Raw genomic sequence first — 21,479 nt, forward strand, 5'->3', positions numbered from 1 at the left:
TATGCTTATTACCACCCTTTGCAATGCGGTGTCTACCGACTTGCTTTTGGTGTACGCATGCAGTGTTGTGGAGAGCAGCTTTTCATCCACGCTGGACTTTGTTTACACATCTATCAGCCTCTCAAAGGTTTTGAGCAGAAATGATGTTAAGCTAATGGGGCTGTAGTCTTTGGGATACGCGTGACCGATCTTTCCCGCCTTTGGTAGGAAAGCTACACGAGCAGTTCTCCAAGAGTGCGGTACATTACTCAGTCTTATGCACCCATCGAATATTATTTTAAGTCACTCCACGACCGCTCTAATTGAAACTTGTAGCATGGCCGGGAATATACCATCTGGGCCCGGCGATTTGAACTTAGAAAAAGTTGTTGTTGTTGTAGCAATACTTCGCCCCACCTAACAGCCGCGACCGATCACAAATTGTCATCAATATCCTCTATCGGGAGTCCAAGGAAACTTGCTGTTTCAACAGGGGTGGACCATAAGGAAAGGGGTGTTAGAGGCGTTGGTTCCACATTACAATTAAAGAGATGATTGGTGTCATGTGGGGACACATTGCAAGCGGGGCATACATTTTGTATGTCGGGGTTGATTCTGGATAGGTAAGAGTTTAACCTGTTACAGTATCCAGAACGGAGTTGAGCAAGAGTGACACGCGTTTCCCTGGGGAGTATGCGTTCCTCTTCCGCGAGTTTTGGATACTTTTCTTTGAGTACTGGATTCACCGGGCAATTCCCGGCATAAAGGTCCGACGCTTGTTTATGGAGTTCACCAAGGGCCTCCTTGTGTTTTTTCACTTCATACGGCTGGGTTCTCAGGTGCCGTATTTCCTCAAAAATCTTACGGAGATGACTCCTTAAGCCCCTAGGCGGTGCTGGTTCATCAATCGGATGTCTGTTGGAATGCTCAGGTTTCTGGGTATTCAACAGGAACTGTTTGGTCAGCACCTCATTTCTCTCCCTGATGGGAAGTATTCTCGCCTCATTATGCAGATGGTGTTCTGGGGACATAAGAAGACAGCCCGTGGCAATTCTGAGAGCAGTATTTTGGCAGGCCTGTAGCTTCTTCCAGTGGGTAGTTTTTAGGCTTGGCGACCATATGGGTGACGCGTAGCACGTAATCGGCTGGCTAATTGCTTTGTATGTAGTCATGAGCGTTTCTTTATCTTTTCCCCAGGTACTGCCGGCGAGGGATTTGAGGATTTTGTTACGGCTCCGAATTCTCGGAACAATTGCGGCTGCGTCACACCCAAGATTTTGAGGCGTAGGACAGTCGGTAGCGTAGTGCCATCGACGTGGCTGTTCAAAATGGTCGACATTATAAGGTCGCGCAAGATTTTGTCGGTGACAATGCCCGGTTTCGCGAGGCGAAAAAAATGGAGAGATCAGGGAGGTAGCCGTTTATTTTATTGCATAGCTCATCGATCTTTGGGCCTGGGCCTGTGGCCATTATTGTGCAGTCATCGGCGTAGGAAACGATTGTGACTCCTTCCGATGGTGAAGGTAGCTTAGATATGTAGAAATTAAACAAAAGTGGGGATAGGACACCACCCTGTGGTACCCCTTGTTTAATTCTCCCTGGTTTTGATGTTTCGTTTCTAAATTGCACCGATGCCTGCCGACCACCCAGATAATTTGCGGTCCACCTTTTAAGACATGGGGGAAGGGTGGACCCTTCCAGGTCTTGCAGTAGCGAGCCATGGTTGACCGTATCAAAAGCTTTTGATAGGTCTAGCGCTACGAGTACTATTCTATGGTGGTATTGATTTAAACCGCAATTTATTTGGGTGCTAATGGCATTTAGCGCGGTGGTAGTGCTATGGAGTTTTCTGAAGCCGTGCTGATGAGAGGCTAGCTGCAAATTTGCTTGGAAATAAGGGAGCAAAATGGCTTCAAGCGTCTTTGCTACTGGCGATAGTTGAGGTATCGGACGATACGACTCTCCTATGTTAGCTGGTTTCCCAGGCTTTAGTAGCGGGACCACCTTGGCCATTTTCCATTTCTCGGGTATAACAAAAGTGGAAAGTGACAGGTTGAAGACATGCGCCAAATATTTGACACCCTCTTTCCCTATGCTTTTAAGCATCGGCATGGCTATGCCGTCTGGGCCCACTGCTTTGGATGGTTTAGCGCGACCAATGGCGTCCTCAACCTCTTTAGCGGTGATGGTGATTGGTGACGCGCTGAATTTGTGTTTATGTGCGTGTCTATTGGCCCTCCGTCTATCTTTGTCGACCGTAGAATACATTATATATTGAAAGCGCTCGCGCATTTTTTCGCATCCGACAGCACTTTGTCGCCAAAGGCGATGGAAACTTTGTCTTTGTGCTTAGTCGGATTCGATAGGGACTTTACGGTGGGCCAAAGTTTACCCACACCGGTAGAGAGGTTACAACCTCTTAGGTGCTCCTCCCATTTCGCCCGCTTGTGTTCGTCCACAAGCAATCTGATGCGTTGGTTTATATCCCTTATTTGGGGGTCGCCTGGATCAAGCTGTCTTAAAAGGTCACGTTCTCTCGCTAAGATTGCGGCCTCTGCCGGGAAGTGGGGCCGGATTTCGGGAATTCTCCCGGCGGGAATGAAACGTGCCGAGGCGGATTCAATGACCTTACGGAAGGCACGCTCTCCTTGGCGGGCATCAGTCGGGATAGGGAGGGCAGCAAAGAGGTTGTCTGTATAAGATTTATATTCTTCCCACTATCCTTTTTTGAAGTTTATGAAAGTGCGTTTTTCGGTGACGATGAAGTCGGCGGTACGCTCGAGCGAAATAAGTATAGGCAGGTGGTCGGATGCCACTGTTACCATCGGCTGCCAGTTGACGCAGTTTACGAGTTCTGCGCTCACGATTGAGATATCTGGCGAACTGTGACAGCTTCCTACCATACGTGTGGGGGCGTCTCCGTTTATTGTGCAGAACGTCGTTTCTTCTATTTGATCCGCCAACATCTCACCCCTACTGTCAGCCCGCAAGTTTGAGTGCCATAGATCGTGGTGGGCATTGAAATCGCCTAAGATAATGCGATTGTTGCCAGTGAGTAAGGCCCTGATATTAGGGCGGTATCCACTGGGGCAACTGGTGACAGGAGGGATGTAGATGTTGATGATTTCTAGGTTTGCATCGCCTGACCGGACAGATAGACCTTGACGTTCTAAGACATTGTCCCTGCGGTCGATGCCAGGATCAAATATATAATATTGCACAGAGTGGTGTATGATAAACGCGAGGCCGCCTCCGTTTCCGCTCTCGCGGTCTTTCCTGTGGACATTATACCCAGAGCAGGTCTGCAATGGAGATCTTGCTGTGAGTTTAGTCTCTTGAATCGCAGCAATGCGGATGGTGTGCCGCTTCATGAAATCGACTATCTTCGTAATCTTCCCAGTTAGTCCATTACAGTTTAAATGCCGAATTCTGAAGTGCATAAGGGGAGACGCCGCCACTCTGGGGGTAAGTGACGGGTGACTACGCCTGGGTTGTGGAAGGCCAGGACGCAATTGCTGTCGTGGCCCTGGGACTGGGCGTCCTTGGGCAAGCATTGGGGTGCCCGGATGATTTGGGTTTGCGACCTGGCAACATGGCGCGATGAAAGCCGTCAGGGGGTTGCCGTCGCGGAGACCAGAACATCTAGGAAATTGGCACCACCCAAGGCAGAAGCTGCATTGGGCGGATGTCGCAAACATATATATTCTGTGCTGGCAAACGGTGCAAACGGAGGTAGGGACCAAGAGTATGTTTCCCTGACCTGCACGATTGCTGGCGGAAAAGAGGGGGAGAGAAGACGGGGGCAGGGGCTGATGCTCAGCATTGCTACCGACTATACTACGAAGGTAGTAGCTATGAGTGGTAGCAGTTGTTTGAGTTGTTGGCGCCGTGGGGCGCGAGCAGCAGCAGGTACTTGTTGTGGCTTGCTGAGCAGCGGGGCTGCTGGAAGGTAGTGGGGGGCGCTTAGGCGTAGACTACGGGACGCCCTTGGGCGTGAACAGCAAGGAGCCACAAAAGATTTATAAAAGTTATGTGAACGTCGGGTTTTGGGATCAAGCCCAGAACAACCTGTCCGATGCAACCATCCCTTACACGAGACACACTGAACAGAGTATGACCGTCCTAAAACGATTCTTTTCCGGCAGATGTAGCAAAACCATAGAAAATGTCTTCACTGCCCATTCAATCTTGGGATCGGTCACCAAGCCCGGCACTACCCGCCCGTCATCGAAGTGTGAGTGCTGTCTGCTGGCTCTTCTAAATGATTTTCCGATGGGAAATATGTATCGAGAAGCACCTCAAGGGATTCCTCACAATTAGTCCCTGGACTATGTTGCTCCTTGCTAGGACTTTTTTCAATTGTGCTGTTTCGCTGGAGCACTCTATGTCCGTACAGAAACTTTTCCATGAGATGCCCTTCGCCTTGGAAATTTCACGCTTGTAGATCCTCAGTAGACCCCTGTACTCGTCGCGACTTCGCTTTCTGCGGTCTTTGCTAGCTTAAACATTTCTTTTAACTGTCTTCTTAGAAGACAGCTCATTGCTACACCATGGAGGATTTGCTTTTCCTCTGAATCTTCTTAGAGGGCAAGCTTTGTTATACTCCGTCATAACGTCCTTGTTAGGAATTCATTAGACACCTCCAGTTCCTCCACATTGGCAACTTTTTTGGGTTGTCCCAGTTCGCTTCTACCTGTTTCTGGAATTTAGTCCGTTGACCTAGGGTTTCTAAAGGTTCCTCCCTTATCTACGCTCTTTAGGGGGATGCTGAATCTGATATACGCATGGTTGGAGAAGGATGCTCTTTCAAAAACCATCCAATCACACCTTGATATATCACCTTCGGAGCTCAAAGTAATATCCAGAATTTTGCTGGATGTTGGACCAATGTATGTAGGGACATTTCCCCTGTTGGCTATCTGCAAATTGGTTCACAGGATGTAACAAAATAGAGATTCGCCTTTCTCGTTCGTATCTCCTCCCCACGTATTGTGGTGCGCTTGCATCCGCGCTTATGCCCAACCGCCTTTCGTCCTGTACAAACCTCTTGCACTCCATCGGTGGAACCTCCGCAGCATGGACCATGTAGCAGGATGCCAGGATAAATGCCTGCTTATTCTTTTGCTCCACGGCCACCACTACGAGGTCCTCAGTAGTGTAATAAGGCAGCATATATGAAGCTCGCACCCGCGCGTAGGAAACGCCAAATACCCACGCGCTAAGTCCAAAAACCTTTCCTCCCGATGAGAGCCACGGCTCCTGGATCAGCGCCACGTCAAACGACCCCTTCTCAAGGGTTAGGAGGAGTTCGCTCGATGCCACTTTACTGTGTTGGGTTCTTTGTCCCCCTCCAGCACCTTCGTCGTGACGTTGTCGTCCTCCCCTTGCCCTTTTGGTTTAAAAAAAAAAATAATAATAAATGTAAGGCGCGATAACCTCCGAAGAGATCTAAGGCCGAGCTTCTCTTCCAATTTGCGTCGTGCTCCTCTTGATTTTCCCTACAAATTGGCCGGACGGGACCTACATGTTTTATGCCGACTCCGAACGGCATCTGCAAGGCAGATGAGTTTTCACTGAGAGCTTTTCATGGCAGAAATACACCCGGAGCGCTTGCCAAACACTGCCGAGGGGCGACCCCGCTTAGAAAAATTTTCTTCTAATTGAAAAACCTTATTTCTAAAATTTGATGTTGCTTTGCCCGGGAGTTGAACCCGAGGCATACGGTGTGATAGGCGGAGCACGCTACCATCACACCACGGTGGCCGCCGGTTTTGGTTTAGAGTATGATTAATTGGACCTAAACGTGACCGAATATCTCTCTTTATCAATCTCTCCTTATCCGCAGAAACCGCACCGGGGTCAGGAAGCCTGCATCTTCGTTAATCAGACGCTACAACTTCCCAATCTTGCTCCATAAGTTTTTGAACTAAGACAATGATCCCTGAGCTTTTAATAAAGGACAAGTACATCACACTTTAATATTGCAATTTATATTTTATTAAACAATTAAAAAACAATGAAATTTTTCAAACAAACAAAACATAATTCGATATTTTAAAAATTAAATGCTGAAATGGGCAAATATTCGGGACTGTTTGGTGGTACAACAACGCCATAACGAAAACTGCCGTTTGGAGTAAAAGCAGGATGGTAACTCCCAAACGGTTTAGTTGCAGTGAGTGGCTGCGACTTTACCAACGCATAACCAGCGATCTGCTCCTGCTGCTGACGTAATTTGTCATCGCGCTGTTTCACCTCTTCATAGCGTTTGAAGAACTCTGCCTTAGCCGCAGCCACCTCAGGTGTATCCACTACAGATTGTGGCAACAATAATTGATCAACACGTTCAATTCGCTTTTCACCGGCACCAACACCTTCACTCTCACCCACTTTTTTCACCAACGTCAAACTCGAAGCAGCTTTCGTCGCCGAAGTCTGTGTGGCAATGGTTGGTGTTTTAATTTGATATAAACGTAATTTAGCTTGCTCATGAGCAGCCAAATGTTGTATACGTGCGGCAGCTACCTCGGCGGTTTCCTGTACAGGCTGAGGCACATCTATTGTAGCTGTCGTTGTTGTTGTTGTGGGTGTGTGTGCTGCATCAGTAGGCCGTTGAGCTTGTGGTAAATTACTTGCAGACACACGAAAACCATTGGCGTCTGCAGTGTATGCGACGTTCTGTAACTTGCCAGCTCCATCTAGGTAGGTATAAAAGCCGCGTGTCACACCGTCTAGAGTGCGTACCTCCTGCTTGGTGGATAACGGTTCGCCATAGCCATACGAATATTGTCCAAATCCATCTTGTGTATGATATTGATATTGATGAGTGGGCGTCAATGAGCTCCACTGCAGCGAGGCGGGTGTTTCGTAGTAATAACCATCGGCAGCGACGAGCGCCAGCAAAGCGGACAAGTAGATGAGCACTTGCATGTTTTAAGTTGGATAATTTTTAACAATACTTTGTAGGTAAAATTTGTTTCTTTTCAGAGCGCTGCTAGTGTTGCACCAGTACTCGCTCCAGATGATTCTGTTATCAGTACAAGAAAATGTTCTGCCTTTTATACAAAACGTTTTACTAACATTTCCAGAGTGGAGGATGTGTTTTTTATTTTTTTTTTATTCCTTTACTATTTAGGTACTTCTTTTGTTTCCCTCCTTTTTCTTCTTTTAGTTCACATGCTGGGTCATGCTGCACATACATACACATATCTGTATGTATGATATATTGATAAACGCAGTCAGTCGTTCCATTGTCAATGTAAATGTTTCATAAATCGCACGCTCGTCCTCAAGAAGGTCGCCCAGTTAACTTTCGTTTATCTCGCGCAGCATTAGCTTCGCCCAAGATGTGTTGCACGTTTTTGCGCCAAAGCATTTCAACACATGTGGTAGCTTACATGAAGTACATGGGCTCAGCGAAGCTTTGGTCAAAAAGGGGACCAGGAGCTTATCTACTTTACACTGTTTTTTTCTGTGTGGGTTAACGTGAGTATTATGGAGCCCCCAGGTGAAGCCTTCGTGGTTTGGTTAGGTTAGATTGGGTGACGGCAGCCCTGTTAAAGAATATCTCACTTGGACACTTTTATTGCCATCCATTGTATTACCACATTCCCAAACGGCGATATTGGCTTACAGTTATTTCTGCATATCCGTCTCATCTTCCTCAAAGCGGGTAGGGCAGTAAAGCTAGTAGTGGCATTGTTGATCAAAAGCCTCATACCTTATCTAAGAAAGGGCAAGGCAACTGGGGAACAGTTCTCCAACATGTAATCCTCCATTACATTGTACGGACCAAAGTTGCACCGCTGACCCAAAGCAACACATCTGACTCTAGCGAAACCGGTCAGGATACAAAGACAAATTTTCAACCACCTAATTCTCCTCAAGGCAGCAAGAGCAGTAAACTCTGAAGTTGCACTGCTAAACCAGATCCTTTTACTTTTTCCTTTAAAAATACATGGTAGATGAACAGAAATGTTGCGGCGTCTTATCTTCAACTTCTAGTCCAAAACCTTATACCACATCCTTGCGAAGCGGGGCAGCCGCAGATAAAGCTATCCACCGTCTCATCTCCCTCAAAGCATAAGCACAGTAAATTCATCCCTTCCACATCTGATCGAAAGTCTTATACCAGATCTTAGCGAACTCAATCATATGCAGCGAATGAAAAAATATTAAATATACCAGCTCTGTAAGGCTGAAAAGTCCAACCGAAGCTTTGCAAGTGGTCAACAAAATCGCTCAATAGTCTTTGGTGATTTGGTCTCCCAGCCAGGTTCTTATTGCGAGGCCGCAGTAGGAGTATGGAGAGATAGAGGCTGACTCTAGCACCCCATTCGTGATGCCCGCCATGGATGCGCTTTTTGCATGCTAATCGCTAATCCATTGCTATCTGCTCCCAGCACATAGGCTGTCAGCTTATCGTAGCAAAGACTAGGAAGTTGCAACCCGATACGTGATCCATGTGTATATTAGTTTTCACCTGCGCAAGTTTAGAACCGTGCCCATTTCTAATTCCGTATCTCCCACTAAATATAGATGTTGCCCTCGTATAATTTTAAACAACGAATCGTATACTTTTCGATAGCAAATTTATAACACGCCGACATCAATTCGGTAACACTCCGATAACAAATCGATTACTTTTAGATAGCAAACCGATAACTTTTTGGTAACATCGATCACTTGTCGTTTAATAACCGATCGTTTTTTGATAGCCTTTTTATAACAAATCGTTGACGTTTCGATAAAAATTCGGTAACTAGTTTTTACCTCATCGATACATACCTATGTACAAGTAACCGAAAAATTGTCGGTAGGAAATGGATAACCCATAAGGCATCGATATATAATAAACCATAAGGCATCGATAACGAAATATAGGCACATCGATAACTAACTTATAACACGCAGCTTTCAATATTTCTGTTCTTCTCCCCACCTTTACCTTTCTTTTCCTTTCCCTCCTTTCATTCAATTTTCTTTCCTATCCTTCCTTTTCCTTTCCTTTCATTTCCTATCATTTACTTTCCTTTCCTTGCTTCTATCTGATTTCGCTCATATCAACTCTACTCTATGAAAAACAGATGTCAATATGACACCCCAGAAAGATATTTTACGCAACTCAAACGATGGTATGGCGACCCCACATTTCCACCAACTTACCACTTGGCTTTGCTCTGTTTGGTTTCGAAAACATGTGAAACACGTGAGCGCCTTTATGGGCACTACAAATCGATGAATCTGTAGATATGTTTGTGCAACAGGAAGACGCCTTCGACACAGATCCATACGACTGTTTGTTATACTGTCTTGGTAAGCGTGGTTGGTAGCTGCTGGACGCATGCAGTGATATGTCAGTTGTATTGACTACGCATGTAAGAACTTAATTCATTGGTATATTAATACATTGTTTGTGATATACATACATACTATATATGTACATTTGGGTATACATATCATTCGTATTAATGTGATGACAAATAAACAATTGTGGCTAAAAAGTGCCGAAGAAGAGTAAATGTACGTACTAAGGCACGAGTGCTGTTTGAAAGGTAAGAAAAAGAGAGATTTACAATGAATCGTTCGACTAAGGTCTCGGCTTAGACAAATATGCTCATATGTTAGAATTATTCTGATTTTGTATGTGTAAACATCTTTGATCACGGTATGGGGGAATACAGAATGTAAGTGTAAGTTTAGTCACTACGCGGCAGCATGATGTGTGCGAATGTCCGTGGTGGGGTTGATATGAGCGAAATCTGAAAGCAAATTAAGATAAAGCAACGCGATACAAGGAAGGGAATGAAAGGAACGGAAAGTTAAGGAAACAAAGGAAGGCAATGGAAAGGAAAGAAAAGGCAATGCAAGGAAAAGAAAGCAAAGAAAAAAGAAAAGAACAGTTTTTTATCGAAGAGTTATCGGCTTGTTATCGACGAACAATGGGGGTGTTGTCCATTTCTCCTCGAAGAGTTATCGGTTTCTTATAGTTGTGTTATCGATATAGACGAGTCATCAATTTGTTATCTAAGTATTATTAATTAGCTACGAAAGCAAGGATTACAGTGAGTTGCCGATTTTTCCCGGAAGCTATCGTTTTTTTTATCGAAGAGCTATCGGTTATTTATCCACAGTAACAGATATGTTATTGAAAAGATATCAATTAACTTTCGAAATTGCTATTGATTATTTTTTGAATTGCCATCAATATGTTATCAAACACAAATCGGTATTGGTATTGATTCGTTAACGGGGTGTTAAAAATTGCTTATCGTCGTGTTATAGAAAATGGTTCGATATTTTATCGGAAATGTATCGTTTAATTAGCAAAATGTTATAAACTTGATATAGAAAAGTTATCGATTTATTGTCTAAGTCATATTATGTAATACTCTTATATTGCTTCTACTGGCTAGGTACACACACAAACATCATAGTGCCGATATATTGCTGTTTAAGTGTTTTTGTTTTTATATTCAATAATCGAATGTACCAAAAAAAAATTTTTTTGTTACACTTATGCTTCTACGACCATAAACATTTTGTAGGCTGTATTGTTTTGATTTCGAATTTCAATTTGTTTTCGGCGTGTTATCGCTGTGTTATCGCCGACTCATCGGTTTGTCATAAAAGTGATACCGTTAAAATATCAATATTGAATCGATAACACATCTGTAACCAGTTCATAACAAGCCGATATAAAGTCAATAAGATCCCAACGATTCGGCGATGATAATTCGCTGGCCGATAATAAAACAATAACTTCCCTGCAGTGAATCGCATTAGTTCCGATTTAGCGCAGAACTAACTCATTAAAAGACGAAACTAATTCTAATTAAATTTGCTTTCACCTGACGCTTTTAATATTGTGATGTTTTGCGAAATTGCAATTGTCACCCTTGTCAGACTTTATGAACGCGTTCTAAACTGGTTCACTCGGTTGTGGTTCTGTGCCTTCTGCCTTTGCGTAATTAGTTTAAATTCATATAGCGCTATTGGTACTAGTGTGGCTACCAACAGTCCTGCTCTGCATCTGATAAGAACCAGTTCGGAAGTAGTCCTGCAAACTGTCGCCTATATTCAGTGCAGGTTATTTACTTGTCATAGTAGTTAATCTCATGGTAATATTTCTTACACTAGAATCACCAGTGAAACCATCTAAATATGTACATATGGTTAGGTTAGGTTAGGTTAGAGTGGCCACCGGTGCGAGCACTAGTGCATATAGGCCCAAAAGGTCTCATTGTGATACCACGTGGATCTCTCCTCTACTCGAACCAACAGGAAATGTCAAGAATTTCTTAGGTTTCAACTTAACTAGATCACAAAGATCGTCAAAGAAGGGAGATCCCAGAGATTTTTTCCTCTTGCGCCAAAGCGCAGGACAGTCGCACAGGAAATGCTTGACTGTTTCTATCTCCTCTTCGTCTTTGCAGCTCCTGCAGTAATCATTATAAGGAGCACCCAGCCGTTGTGCATGCTTCCCGATTGCTATGTGGACTATGCGACTTCTTGTACGTCTCGCGTGCCATTCCGGCCACACGAGCTTGGTGTGGTAGCAGGATTCGAGATTGCTCCATCTCACAGCCGCTTCCCTAAGGAAAATTCCTTTCAAAGTGAGCTTACAAGTAGCGAGCGACATGCTCAATCCCTTCCAGGACGACGAAAGCGAAACGGATGTGCCCCCTCTTGCAAGTTCGTCAGCCATCTCATTGCCCGGTATTTCCGAGTGTTCAGGCACCCATACCAGACTGAGGGAAGTTTGCTCAGCGATTTCGTTGAGAGATTTGCGGCACTTCTCTCCTGGACTTACATGTGACCGATCCAAGCGCTTTAAGTGCAGCCTGACTGTCAGAGTAAATACAACCTTTATTATAGCCGTGAACACCATTCCTCAGGTGATCAACGGGCTAATTTATAGCAGCCACATCCGCCTGAAAGACGCTGCAATGATCGAGTAGGCTAAAGGATAGATTCCACCCTAGTTGAGGTGCAAAGACCCCGCTGCCCACCTTTTTATCCAGTTTGGAGCCGTCAGTATATATCTGCAGCCTATCGCTCAGGTCCGCCGGCTCCTTCGACCAATAATCCCTATCCGGTATAACAACCTCGTACTTCATATTGAAAAATACAGTCGGAGCGCAATAGTCCGAGGAGGGCGAATCCAGATTCTTAAGGATGGCTGCATGGCCAACCACATTGTCTCTCCAGCCGGATAACTCTCGCAGCCGTAGAGCAGAAAAGGCCTCACATTGGTTGGCCATTAAATCTATTGGCAACACATTAAAAATATGTACATATATTTTTTCAACAAAAAAATCGTTTCCCTTGACCTATCAGTGTAGCCTCGTATGCGAGCTTATTGCAAAAAAAATGTTGTTCCTTGGTATTTCAGCCAACTTTCTGCTAACATCTTGATAGAAGTTTCCGGACAAAAGAAACAAATCACTTTCGTTTTTCTGAATCACATTTTGCCCTTGTAAAATTATTTTTAGTTTTGGTAAATATTTGTCTTTTTTTATGCAGTTAATAGGGGTCAATAGTTCACTGCCAAAATACGGGACGAAAACAATTAAAAACTTATAAGAGTTGCAAGATTCTTGAGTACCAACATAAATTTTGTCTGCAGGCTGAAACAAAATGAGTATGCTTTTGCTGGTGGCGTATCAAGATTGCATAACAACAAGAACGTGCTGTGCTCCCGTGTAATCTACCAGTCGAAATTCATATAGCAACTGGAGGCAAAAACAGTGGACCCAGGACTTTTTTTTAGAGTTTTATCAAATGAAAAGTACAGCTAAAAATATGTAGGAATTATACGGGATAGTAACTTGACCTGGAAACTGCATGTGGAAGAGAGAGTGAAGAAAAGCCCCCTGTCCACTGTTCGCATCCGAAAGATGTAATGTTGCACGTGGGACCTAGCGCCCAAACTTTCGCATTGGGTATTAACGGCCGCACACAAATGTACGTTTACCAAAAAAATGGAGGAGGTATGAAAATTATCAATAATAAGCATAACAGGAGCCATGGAAACTACCTCGACAGCAGCATTGCATGCCATTCTGCACATCCAAGCTGCAGAACTAATGGCCAAAAATAAAACGCTAGCAACTGCAGAAAGGCTTAAGACCTCGGGGCAGCTTGAGTGCAAGCAGTTGACAGAGGGCGAACGCGCCACATGGTCCAGTGCCCGAGAGATCTTGGGACCACAATAGAGCCGGAAGGTTGGCGCAAGAACGCGGAAATGGCAGAACATACTATACACGTGTGTTCCGATGTTTCCAAAAAAACAGAAAGGGTCAGGTCTGCTGTTGAAGGTGCCGATCTAGAAATAAGTTGATCATTTATGGTTGCCAGATCACTACAGTGTCTTTCAGGCGGAAATTGTAGCCGTAAAGAAATCAGCAGAAATTCTGTAGGAGGCGTGTTTAAGCTGCAGTCTCGTCAATGTATATATCGATAGTCAGGCGGCCATCAAGGCACGATGTTAGACTCACAAAGTCGCTCATATCTCTAAAGAGACAAGACTTAAGGCATACGACGGACATACCAACTGGGCACTGCCTTCTGACGTCACATGCCTTTAAGTCAAGCCTCGTCAGTAACAGAAGATGTGGGAAGTGCGAACTGCAGGCGGAAACGGTTGAGCACGTTCAGTTTTCATCTCCTGCCCCCGCAAGGTCAGGCTCCTGCTATCAGAGGCGGCAGAGTTGCCAGATTCCGAGGCAGCAGTTAAGTTAGGTTCTAGACAGAGCTATTCCTCTTTTGACTCTTTCTCTTGTTCCCTTCACTTTTCCAAGGTCCCTCCAACTTTCTCTACGTTTCCTTCTCGATTGCCTGTGTTTTCTTTTTATTTCCTTGGTTGAATGTTTGTCCGCTTTTCATAAAAATCTTGCAATCCATTTTTAAGTAATTTCTCATTGAGCTACAAACGTGAAACTTCACAGATAGGTTAAGACGCCGTGACAATGCAACAAAAAGCGCAATTGGTTGACTAATAATATCTCCTTTCCTACCAACTTTCCAATCCAAGTAATGTGCGCTCCACTTTTATATTTTTACTTCTCATAAATATGTTTGCAATTTCTATGTAAAAATCAAAGTTTAGCAAGAATATGTATTTATATAAGGAGACATTTTTCGCTGATTTTTGTCCATTTATCTTATAACTATTAAGTGGTAAGTATACTTACTTATAACTTTAAACGAGCAATTCTTGTATATTTGTATAGCCGAGCGATCTCTGGAACGGCTCAACCGATTTAAATGAAATTTGGCACAGAGATAATGTATTACCTTCTAAGACTTTCTACCTAGGTGTTGCTACTCAGAAAGTTTCACAAGGTTGCCACCTATTCGAAATATAAAAAAATTGCATGATATATACCGATATGGGTATCAAACGAAAGGTATTTCACTCCGCATAAAATAGGGACATTTTGAGTAGGGTTGCCATTTAGAGTTGCCACCTATTCGAAATTAAAAACAAGTAAGGACGGGACTGTCTTCGGCTGTGCCGAAGACTTCATACCTTTCATGAATGGGGCTGAACTATAATCTTATCCCGTTCGTAATCTCCAAATAATCGGATGTATAAGATAAGAAATATATAGTGAACAGATGTACATACGTAAACGATTTTTAAGATAAATATAAAATAAAAAATGGCAAAAAACCCCCTTATCTGAACGAACGGTTGTATGGAATATATATTATATATAGCTCCGATCGAAATGATTTTTACAGGAAATCTTTAGAATATATATCACCAAGTTTCACATTTTTATATTGGAAACTAAGGGAGAAATTGCCAAAAATCTTCCTATCTGAACGATCGGTTGTATGGGATATAACTATATATAGCTCCGATCAAAGTGATTTTTTCAGGATATCTTTTATGATATATTAGAATATATATCACCGAGTTTCACGTTTAAACTTTCTAAATTGCGGCAGGAATGACCAAAATCGTCTTATCTGAACGATCGGTTGTATGGGAGATATATGTTATAGTGGTTCGATCCTACCGGATCCGACAAATGTCTAATATAATACAAAAATACATCCTTGGGCCAAATTTCATTGAGATATCTCAAAATTTGAGGGACTAGTTTGCGTTCAAACAGACAGACGGACGGACGGACAGTTCGTCGCCCTGATCAATTTGGTATACTTAATGGTGAGTCTATCTTCTATATTTCTCAACGTTACAAAAATCGGACCAAAGTTAATATACCATTTCATGTTCATGAAAGGTATAAAAATTCCATGAGATATGCCGAAATGGGTATCAAACGAAAGGTATTTCACTCCGCATTACAATAGGGGCATTTTTGAGTAGGGTTGCCATTTAGGGTTGCCACATATTCGAAATAAAAAAAAATTGCATGAGATATGCCGATATGGGTATCAAACGAAAGGTATTTCACACCGCATTACAATAGGGATATTTTTAGTAGGGTTGCCATTTGGGGTTGTCACCTATTCGAAATTAAAAAAAAAAATTGCATGAGATATACCGATACAACAGGAATATTTTTGAGTAGGGTTGCCATTTAGGATTGCCACCTATTCGAAATTAAAAAAAATTGCATGAGATATGCCGATATGGGTATCAAACGAAAAGTATTTCACTCCGCATTACAATAGGGTAATTTTTGAGTAGGGTTGCCATTTAGGGTTGGGGTAGTTAGACGAAATAGTACGCTACGTACTCATATTCTATTAAAGCTTTAAAGGAGAACATTAAAGTTAAAAATCTTCGTAAAAAAATCTTCCACATGATTCCACACAATATCAAGGCACCGTGGCAAATTCTAGCAAAATATATTTAAATGCATATTTTTGGCAAATATGAGATGAATAATTGCAATTTCTCACAGATTACTATTAGAAAGATTTCCCACCATAGCAAAAAGATATCTCACCATGTTAATTTTCTACCGATGAACACTAGAGGCATATGTTCAATTTGAAAACGACATCTAACCATTGAACTACTTACCAACAGATGGCGCTTAGGGAAGTAAGTTGACATTTAATTAAACTAACTGATAGTTGTCATTCGTGAAATTTACAAGTTTTTGGAATATAATAAAAATGTGTGTCTTTCATAGTGTATAACTAAAAAAATGATTGAAATTAATAATTCGGCGCATGAAGATACTCGACCTAAATAACTTAGTTCTCGATTTCCCTAATTGTCATAATAGGTTATATACTATAGGCTGGAATTACCCATTTCAAATTTTTCATTCGAGTTCATTTTGCGGTTAGTGTTGATTATTTTTAAAATCTATTTTTAAGGAAATCAAATATTGGTAAGTAAAAATATATAATATATGTACATATAAAAAAGTAGAGTTTCATTAATGATAACATGTAGAACAAAGTATGTTATGGGACATACTCGAAGATTGCCGAGCAAAGCTCGGTCGCCCAGGTACTATAAAGGAAGTGCTTAAAAATTTTTTATTTTATTTTATTTTTTCTTTTCAGTCGATTTTCTTTACCAATGTATAGATAAGTAGCATATTTGTTCCACAGATTGTCCCTGCCTACTATCTTAAAGTTCATGGCCTGATTATGAGGGCCCTCAAATTTTTGTTGTTGTACTACTGATTTCACCTATCTGGTTTTATTGCGTTGTTTTTTTTTACAGATATTGTTCCAGTTGAGCTAAGTTCTAAAACTGGCATTAATGTGAAATATGAAAGGTGAGTCAGGGATCACTTTTTGCCATCAAAAACTCACCTTAGTTTAAATTTCTGATGGAGGGTATTAAAAATAAGTCGACGATATATAGTACTTAAAGGATTGAGTATTTTTACAAGAGTTTTATTTACACATGTTTTTTGCATTTTATTGTTAAAATTACAGTACATATTATAAAACTAATTTCGTTTGATACATAAGCACTCACATACTTTACTCATGGTTTAATACTTATAAATGCTATGTTTTGTTATAAAAAATATTTATTTTTACATTATTAATTAAAATTAAAAGGAATTGCATGGCATGGGATATGATTAAATATTATAACAAAAAAACACAAATTCGAGTGGAAAAAATGTTTACAAAAAACAAAATACGGTACATATATGTACATTAGGGTGGATCGATTTGTATGGACGAAAGTTAACCGATATCGTGCCTTCGATTTTTCGATAGGATTTGGGCTCAGGAAAAAAAATTCCACTACGGATACTCAAAAAATTATTTTCGACCCTGCGAAATTTCATTTTTTTTTTACTTTTTTCGACTTTGATTTTTAAGGTTTTTTTTCATGACCAACTAAAAAAATGTTCCTATGTATACCCTGTCCGACCCAAAAATGTCCGCCAAAAACGTTGTCGATAACGATTTTTAAAAAAAAAAATTTCTTTTATTTTATTTTAATTTAATTTAAATTTTACTTTATTTTATTTTATTTTTTTCAAAAAACTGTTATCGCCAACGTTTTTAGCGGACATTTTTTGGATCGGACAGGGTATACATGAAAATTTTACAATCAAATGAAATTTTTTTAGTAGGTCATGAAAAAACCTTAAAAATCAAAGTCGAAATAAAGTAAAAAAATTAAATTTCGCAGGCTCCAAAATTATTATTTTGAGTATGCGCAGTGGAACTTTTTTTCCTGAGCCCAAATCCTATCGAAAAATCAATGGCGCGATAACGGTTAATAAATCGACCCAGTCTAATGTACATACATATATATTATTATGATTATATTTTACATAATGCACTTAATATATACATATAAATATGTAAAGTTGAACTATGAATATTTCATAAATTGATCAATGAGCCTTTTGTTGTTGCTAAATCGGTATATTCGTTGTCGTCTTTACAAACCAGTGGTGAAATTCTCTAACTTTTTTAGCGAACGACAGCGACATAAATTTTTCCAACGGTAAATAAATTTCCTAGAAAACCACAGTCGCACAATGTGTCTATATCGCTAAGAATTGTCGCTAAAAAGGTACAGAACTCACCCAACTAGGTGTAATAAATATCTACTTCAAGCGTTGTGATAAATACGAACTACTTATTGAAATTGGCAGACTATGACCACGTTTGCGTGCCTCGTCACGCGGCACCAACTGATGTGTTTGGGGTGTAATAACAGTGTATTTGTTGCGTGGCGCCAACACTGTATAATACGAATGCACTGGCACGCTCACCGTCTCAGCAGCACTTGATAGCTGCTGATGCGCAGCAAAATTCAAATCGGATTTTTCTTGCAGCTCCGAGAGGCGTAGCAAATCTTTCGAACTCTCGCCACCACCTTCATCGTCCCTTTCGAATGTGTACAAGGCGTGCGTATTCAATTGATCATCTGCATTGAGTAAATCACTTAATTTATATGTCGTCATCTGATGTGCGCTACTTGAAAGTTCACTCGATGTTCCAGCTGCAGCCGCTGCTGAGTTCTCGGCTTCATTTTGCCCTTCAGCATTTTCTAATGTTATATTTTCACGATCACTACTCGAATTTTCTTCCGCCTCATTTGCTTCTCTGCTACTCTCATTTGATATTTGTAAATTATCTACAGAGAGCAAACCAGCATTTTCATCATCATCAGCATTTTCAACCTCTTCTTCTTGTTGCTCTTGAGGCGTACCGTTATTGGGTTCTTCTCTAGAGCCACTAGCACGGCTACCATCACCAACATTGCTCTCAGCACTCGCAGCCACACTCACATCATCTTGCGCATTGCCATTCTCTGACAATATCGCTAATATTTTACTTCGTGTATTCTCTAATATTTCAGAGACCTCTTGTTGACCACGTTCTGACTTTTGTTGCTGCTGTTGTTGTGATTGCTCTGCACTCACCTCCTCATAACGTGTCGCTTCATTTTGTGACGCTGCTATTGCTTCTCTCAATTCTGCTTCCCGATATGCTTCAAAGTGCGCTTTTTTGGCCTCCTGCACCTCGGGTGTATCACGCACTGGCAGCGGACCAAATATATTCGGGTTCGTTGGTGCTTTTGGTAAGTTTGTTGCAGCTGCTTTAAACCCTTGACTAGGTCCTGCCTCATATTTGACTATCTGTAACTTGCCGTTTGCATCGATGTATGAATAAAATCCATGTGACGAGCCGTCTACCGTAATATACTCTGCCTTTGCCGAGCGTCCAGCACTATAACCATACGAATAGAAACCATCTGAATCCTGTTCGTGATATTGTGTATTAGCTGACGATTGGTCCTTTTTATCCAACGCATCCGCGGCACTTTGTAATTTGGCCAACAATATTTTAGTGGGCGTATACCGCAAAGTCGATGCCGTGGTTAGAGTCACCCAGACCAGGGCGAGCATCAATCGCATTTCAATTGATTTGCGTCAAAAGATACTCACAGGTTTATTTGATAATCAAACAGATTGGAACAATTCAAATCTTTTATCCGTTGTTTAACCACGTTTGAAGGCGCCGCGAAACCACTAACGTTCAACAGTTGTCTACCATTTTATTTATATATCATTGCATTTTGCACCCGCCCTTTCCCAGCTTGCGATATTAGACCATTTGCAGCAGTGCAAGCTGAGTAAGTATTGTTGCAACCAATAACAATTTTGTTGCATTAGCATTTGTTGCTGTTTTTTGTATAAACCCAGACAGTGCATGGTAACTAGTAGCTTCATTACAAACCACTGTCTGTTGTTTGTCACCAGAGTTGACCTCGAAATGGAGCCAAGTACTGTCAGCCGCTCGCTTAAAACGTAGCGAAAAATAAAATCAACTAGCGTCGGGGGTATCAATTGACACATAGAGCGCTTTATCGCGCAAGAGGCCCAGTTCTTCGTATTGTTTTACAGTTAGTCTGACACACTACCACCAAACCACAAGTCATGATTCGTGTTAAAGCATTTGTCCGCATAACTGTCAAATATATGTATGTAGATATGTTGATTCAGGACCATTAATTGCTTAGGGAGGCAAATTAGAAGGGGCGCGAAAGATTGAGACAGCGTTGAAAATTGTTTCTTCCTCCAACGGTTGAGTTTGGATTGAAAAGGCCGAGATAAAAGAAAAATTATCTAACCCGAAATTTAAGCCTCAACTGGATTCAAGTTAATACCCGAAACCCGCTCTATCCCTGCGCCAACTACCATAGATCGGACTATTTCTTTCTCGATTTCGATACGATCTGATTACTATCTTATCTACTTAATAGTGTCACCATAGTGACCCCTTAACAGGGTTAGCCTAAGAGTTAAGGGCGCTCTGACTGAATTCATTAACAAACTTCTATGCAAAACAATTGTCGCACCGAGAGAAAGCGATACAGAGGCATGCCACAGGGCATGATACAAAAAAGAAGGTAGTTCCACTCAAAATTTTTTGACGTATTTAGGGATTTTTGATGTTTCATAATGTTTGTTGTTTTGCCAGATGGCAACGCATCTGTTTAAGGCGAAATTGTGATTTTTCGAGATGGAAATTTCCTTTAGGATGAAAACGCAATGGTCATCTGAGATAATAATAATATGCTTTAGCACGATTTATGTGTATATATATTGATAGAGAATACAGTAAAACATGTAATTTCATTGAAAAATAGTGGATAATGACTCATATATTGGTTAATGACTCATATCTTTATGGCAGCTTGCCCCTAGACAGAAAAAAAATACACGAAAAATCCTGTTGTTCTAGCATGGCCCTATTATCATGCCCCTACAATGGATATTTCTGAAGGCGTGTTGAGAAAAAGTGTACCTCCAAAGTCTGCACATCTATGTCAATGCACAAGGGCTCAGAATGTGTATAGGCGGGGCTGCCCCAAGGTGGTCCCTGGTACAAAGGGCAGAAATACTCTCATAACTAGTGGTTAACCTGCAGGGCTACAGGGTAATGTTGTAGTTGTAACAATTCTTTCATAAAGCGCAACGGTTGAATTATACAATAAATAAAAAAATAAAAAGTGTGGTTGTAGCCAATTTATGAAGAAATTGCGGTGTCGGTTTATAAGGACCTCCTTTGAGCAAGCAATTAACAAACGTCTATGTTTTGTCCAAATGTTCTGAAAAAACGTACGGACATGGGTCTCATTTTTTTTTTTTTTTTCTTTTTTATTTAATCATATGTATTTAATTAGCGAGCTTTGCTCATATTGCTTTATACAATGGTTTTTGTAATTGATATTAGAGAAAAATTGTAAGTTTACAAACGGCGATGATTACTAGGACATGTTTCTGAATTTCACTTCTTCATCAGCTAGCTTTTCGGGAGCTGAGCGTTGAACTCGAATCTCCAACATTCATATCAGTGCAAAGGCTGATGCTTTTAGCTGCTAAGCCATATGAATGTCCCGTTGTTCGCTGTACAATTGGTCTCTAAGAGTTGCCTTTTTGTTTATATTCCTTTTGATCACCATGTAGACACATACACTCTGTATGTAGTTTATTCCTCTTGGTGTGGATATGATTTTTAGGCGCGCTTTTGAAAGCTTAGTAACATTTGTTTGGATTTTTACAGTATTTGTTTTT

General features: G+C 41.5%; 1 protein-coding gene across 1 annotated transcript; it reads right to left on the reverse strand.

The window, feature by feature from the left end:
- Window positions 1–6,033: 6,033 nt before the first annotated feature.
- On the reverse strand, window positions 6,034–19,510 carry Cpr72Ec (Cuticular protein 72Ec). The gene is made up of 2 exons (XM_067792007.1): window positions 18,004–19,510; window positions 6,034–6,913 (listed from the first exon to the last, which is right to left on the reverse strand). The coding sequence occupies exons 1-2, from the start codon at window positions 19,314–19,316 to the stop codon at window positions 6,034–6,036; spliced, it is 2,193 nt and encodes a 730-aa protein (XP_067648108.1). The 5' UTR covers window positions 19,317–19,510.
- Between the last annotated feature and the right edge of the window lie 1,969 nt (window positions 19,511–21,479).

The sequence above is a fragment of the Eurosta solidaginis genome, chromosome 5 (genome assembly GCF_040869045.1).
Source record: "Eurosta solidaginis isolate ZX-2024a chromosome 5, ASM4086904v1, whole genome shotgun sequence".
In the NCBI taxonomy this organism is placed as follows: Eukaryota; Metazoa; Arthropoda; class Insecta; order Diptera; family Tephritidae; genus Eurosta; species Eurosta solidaginis.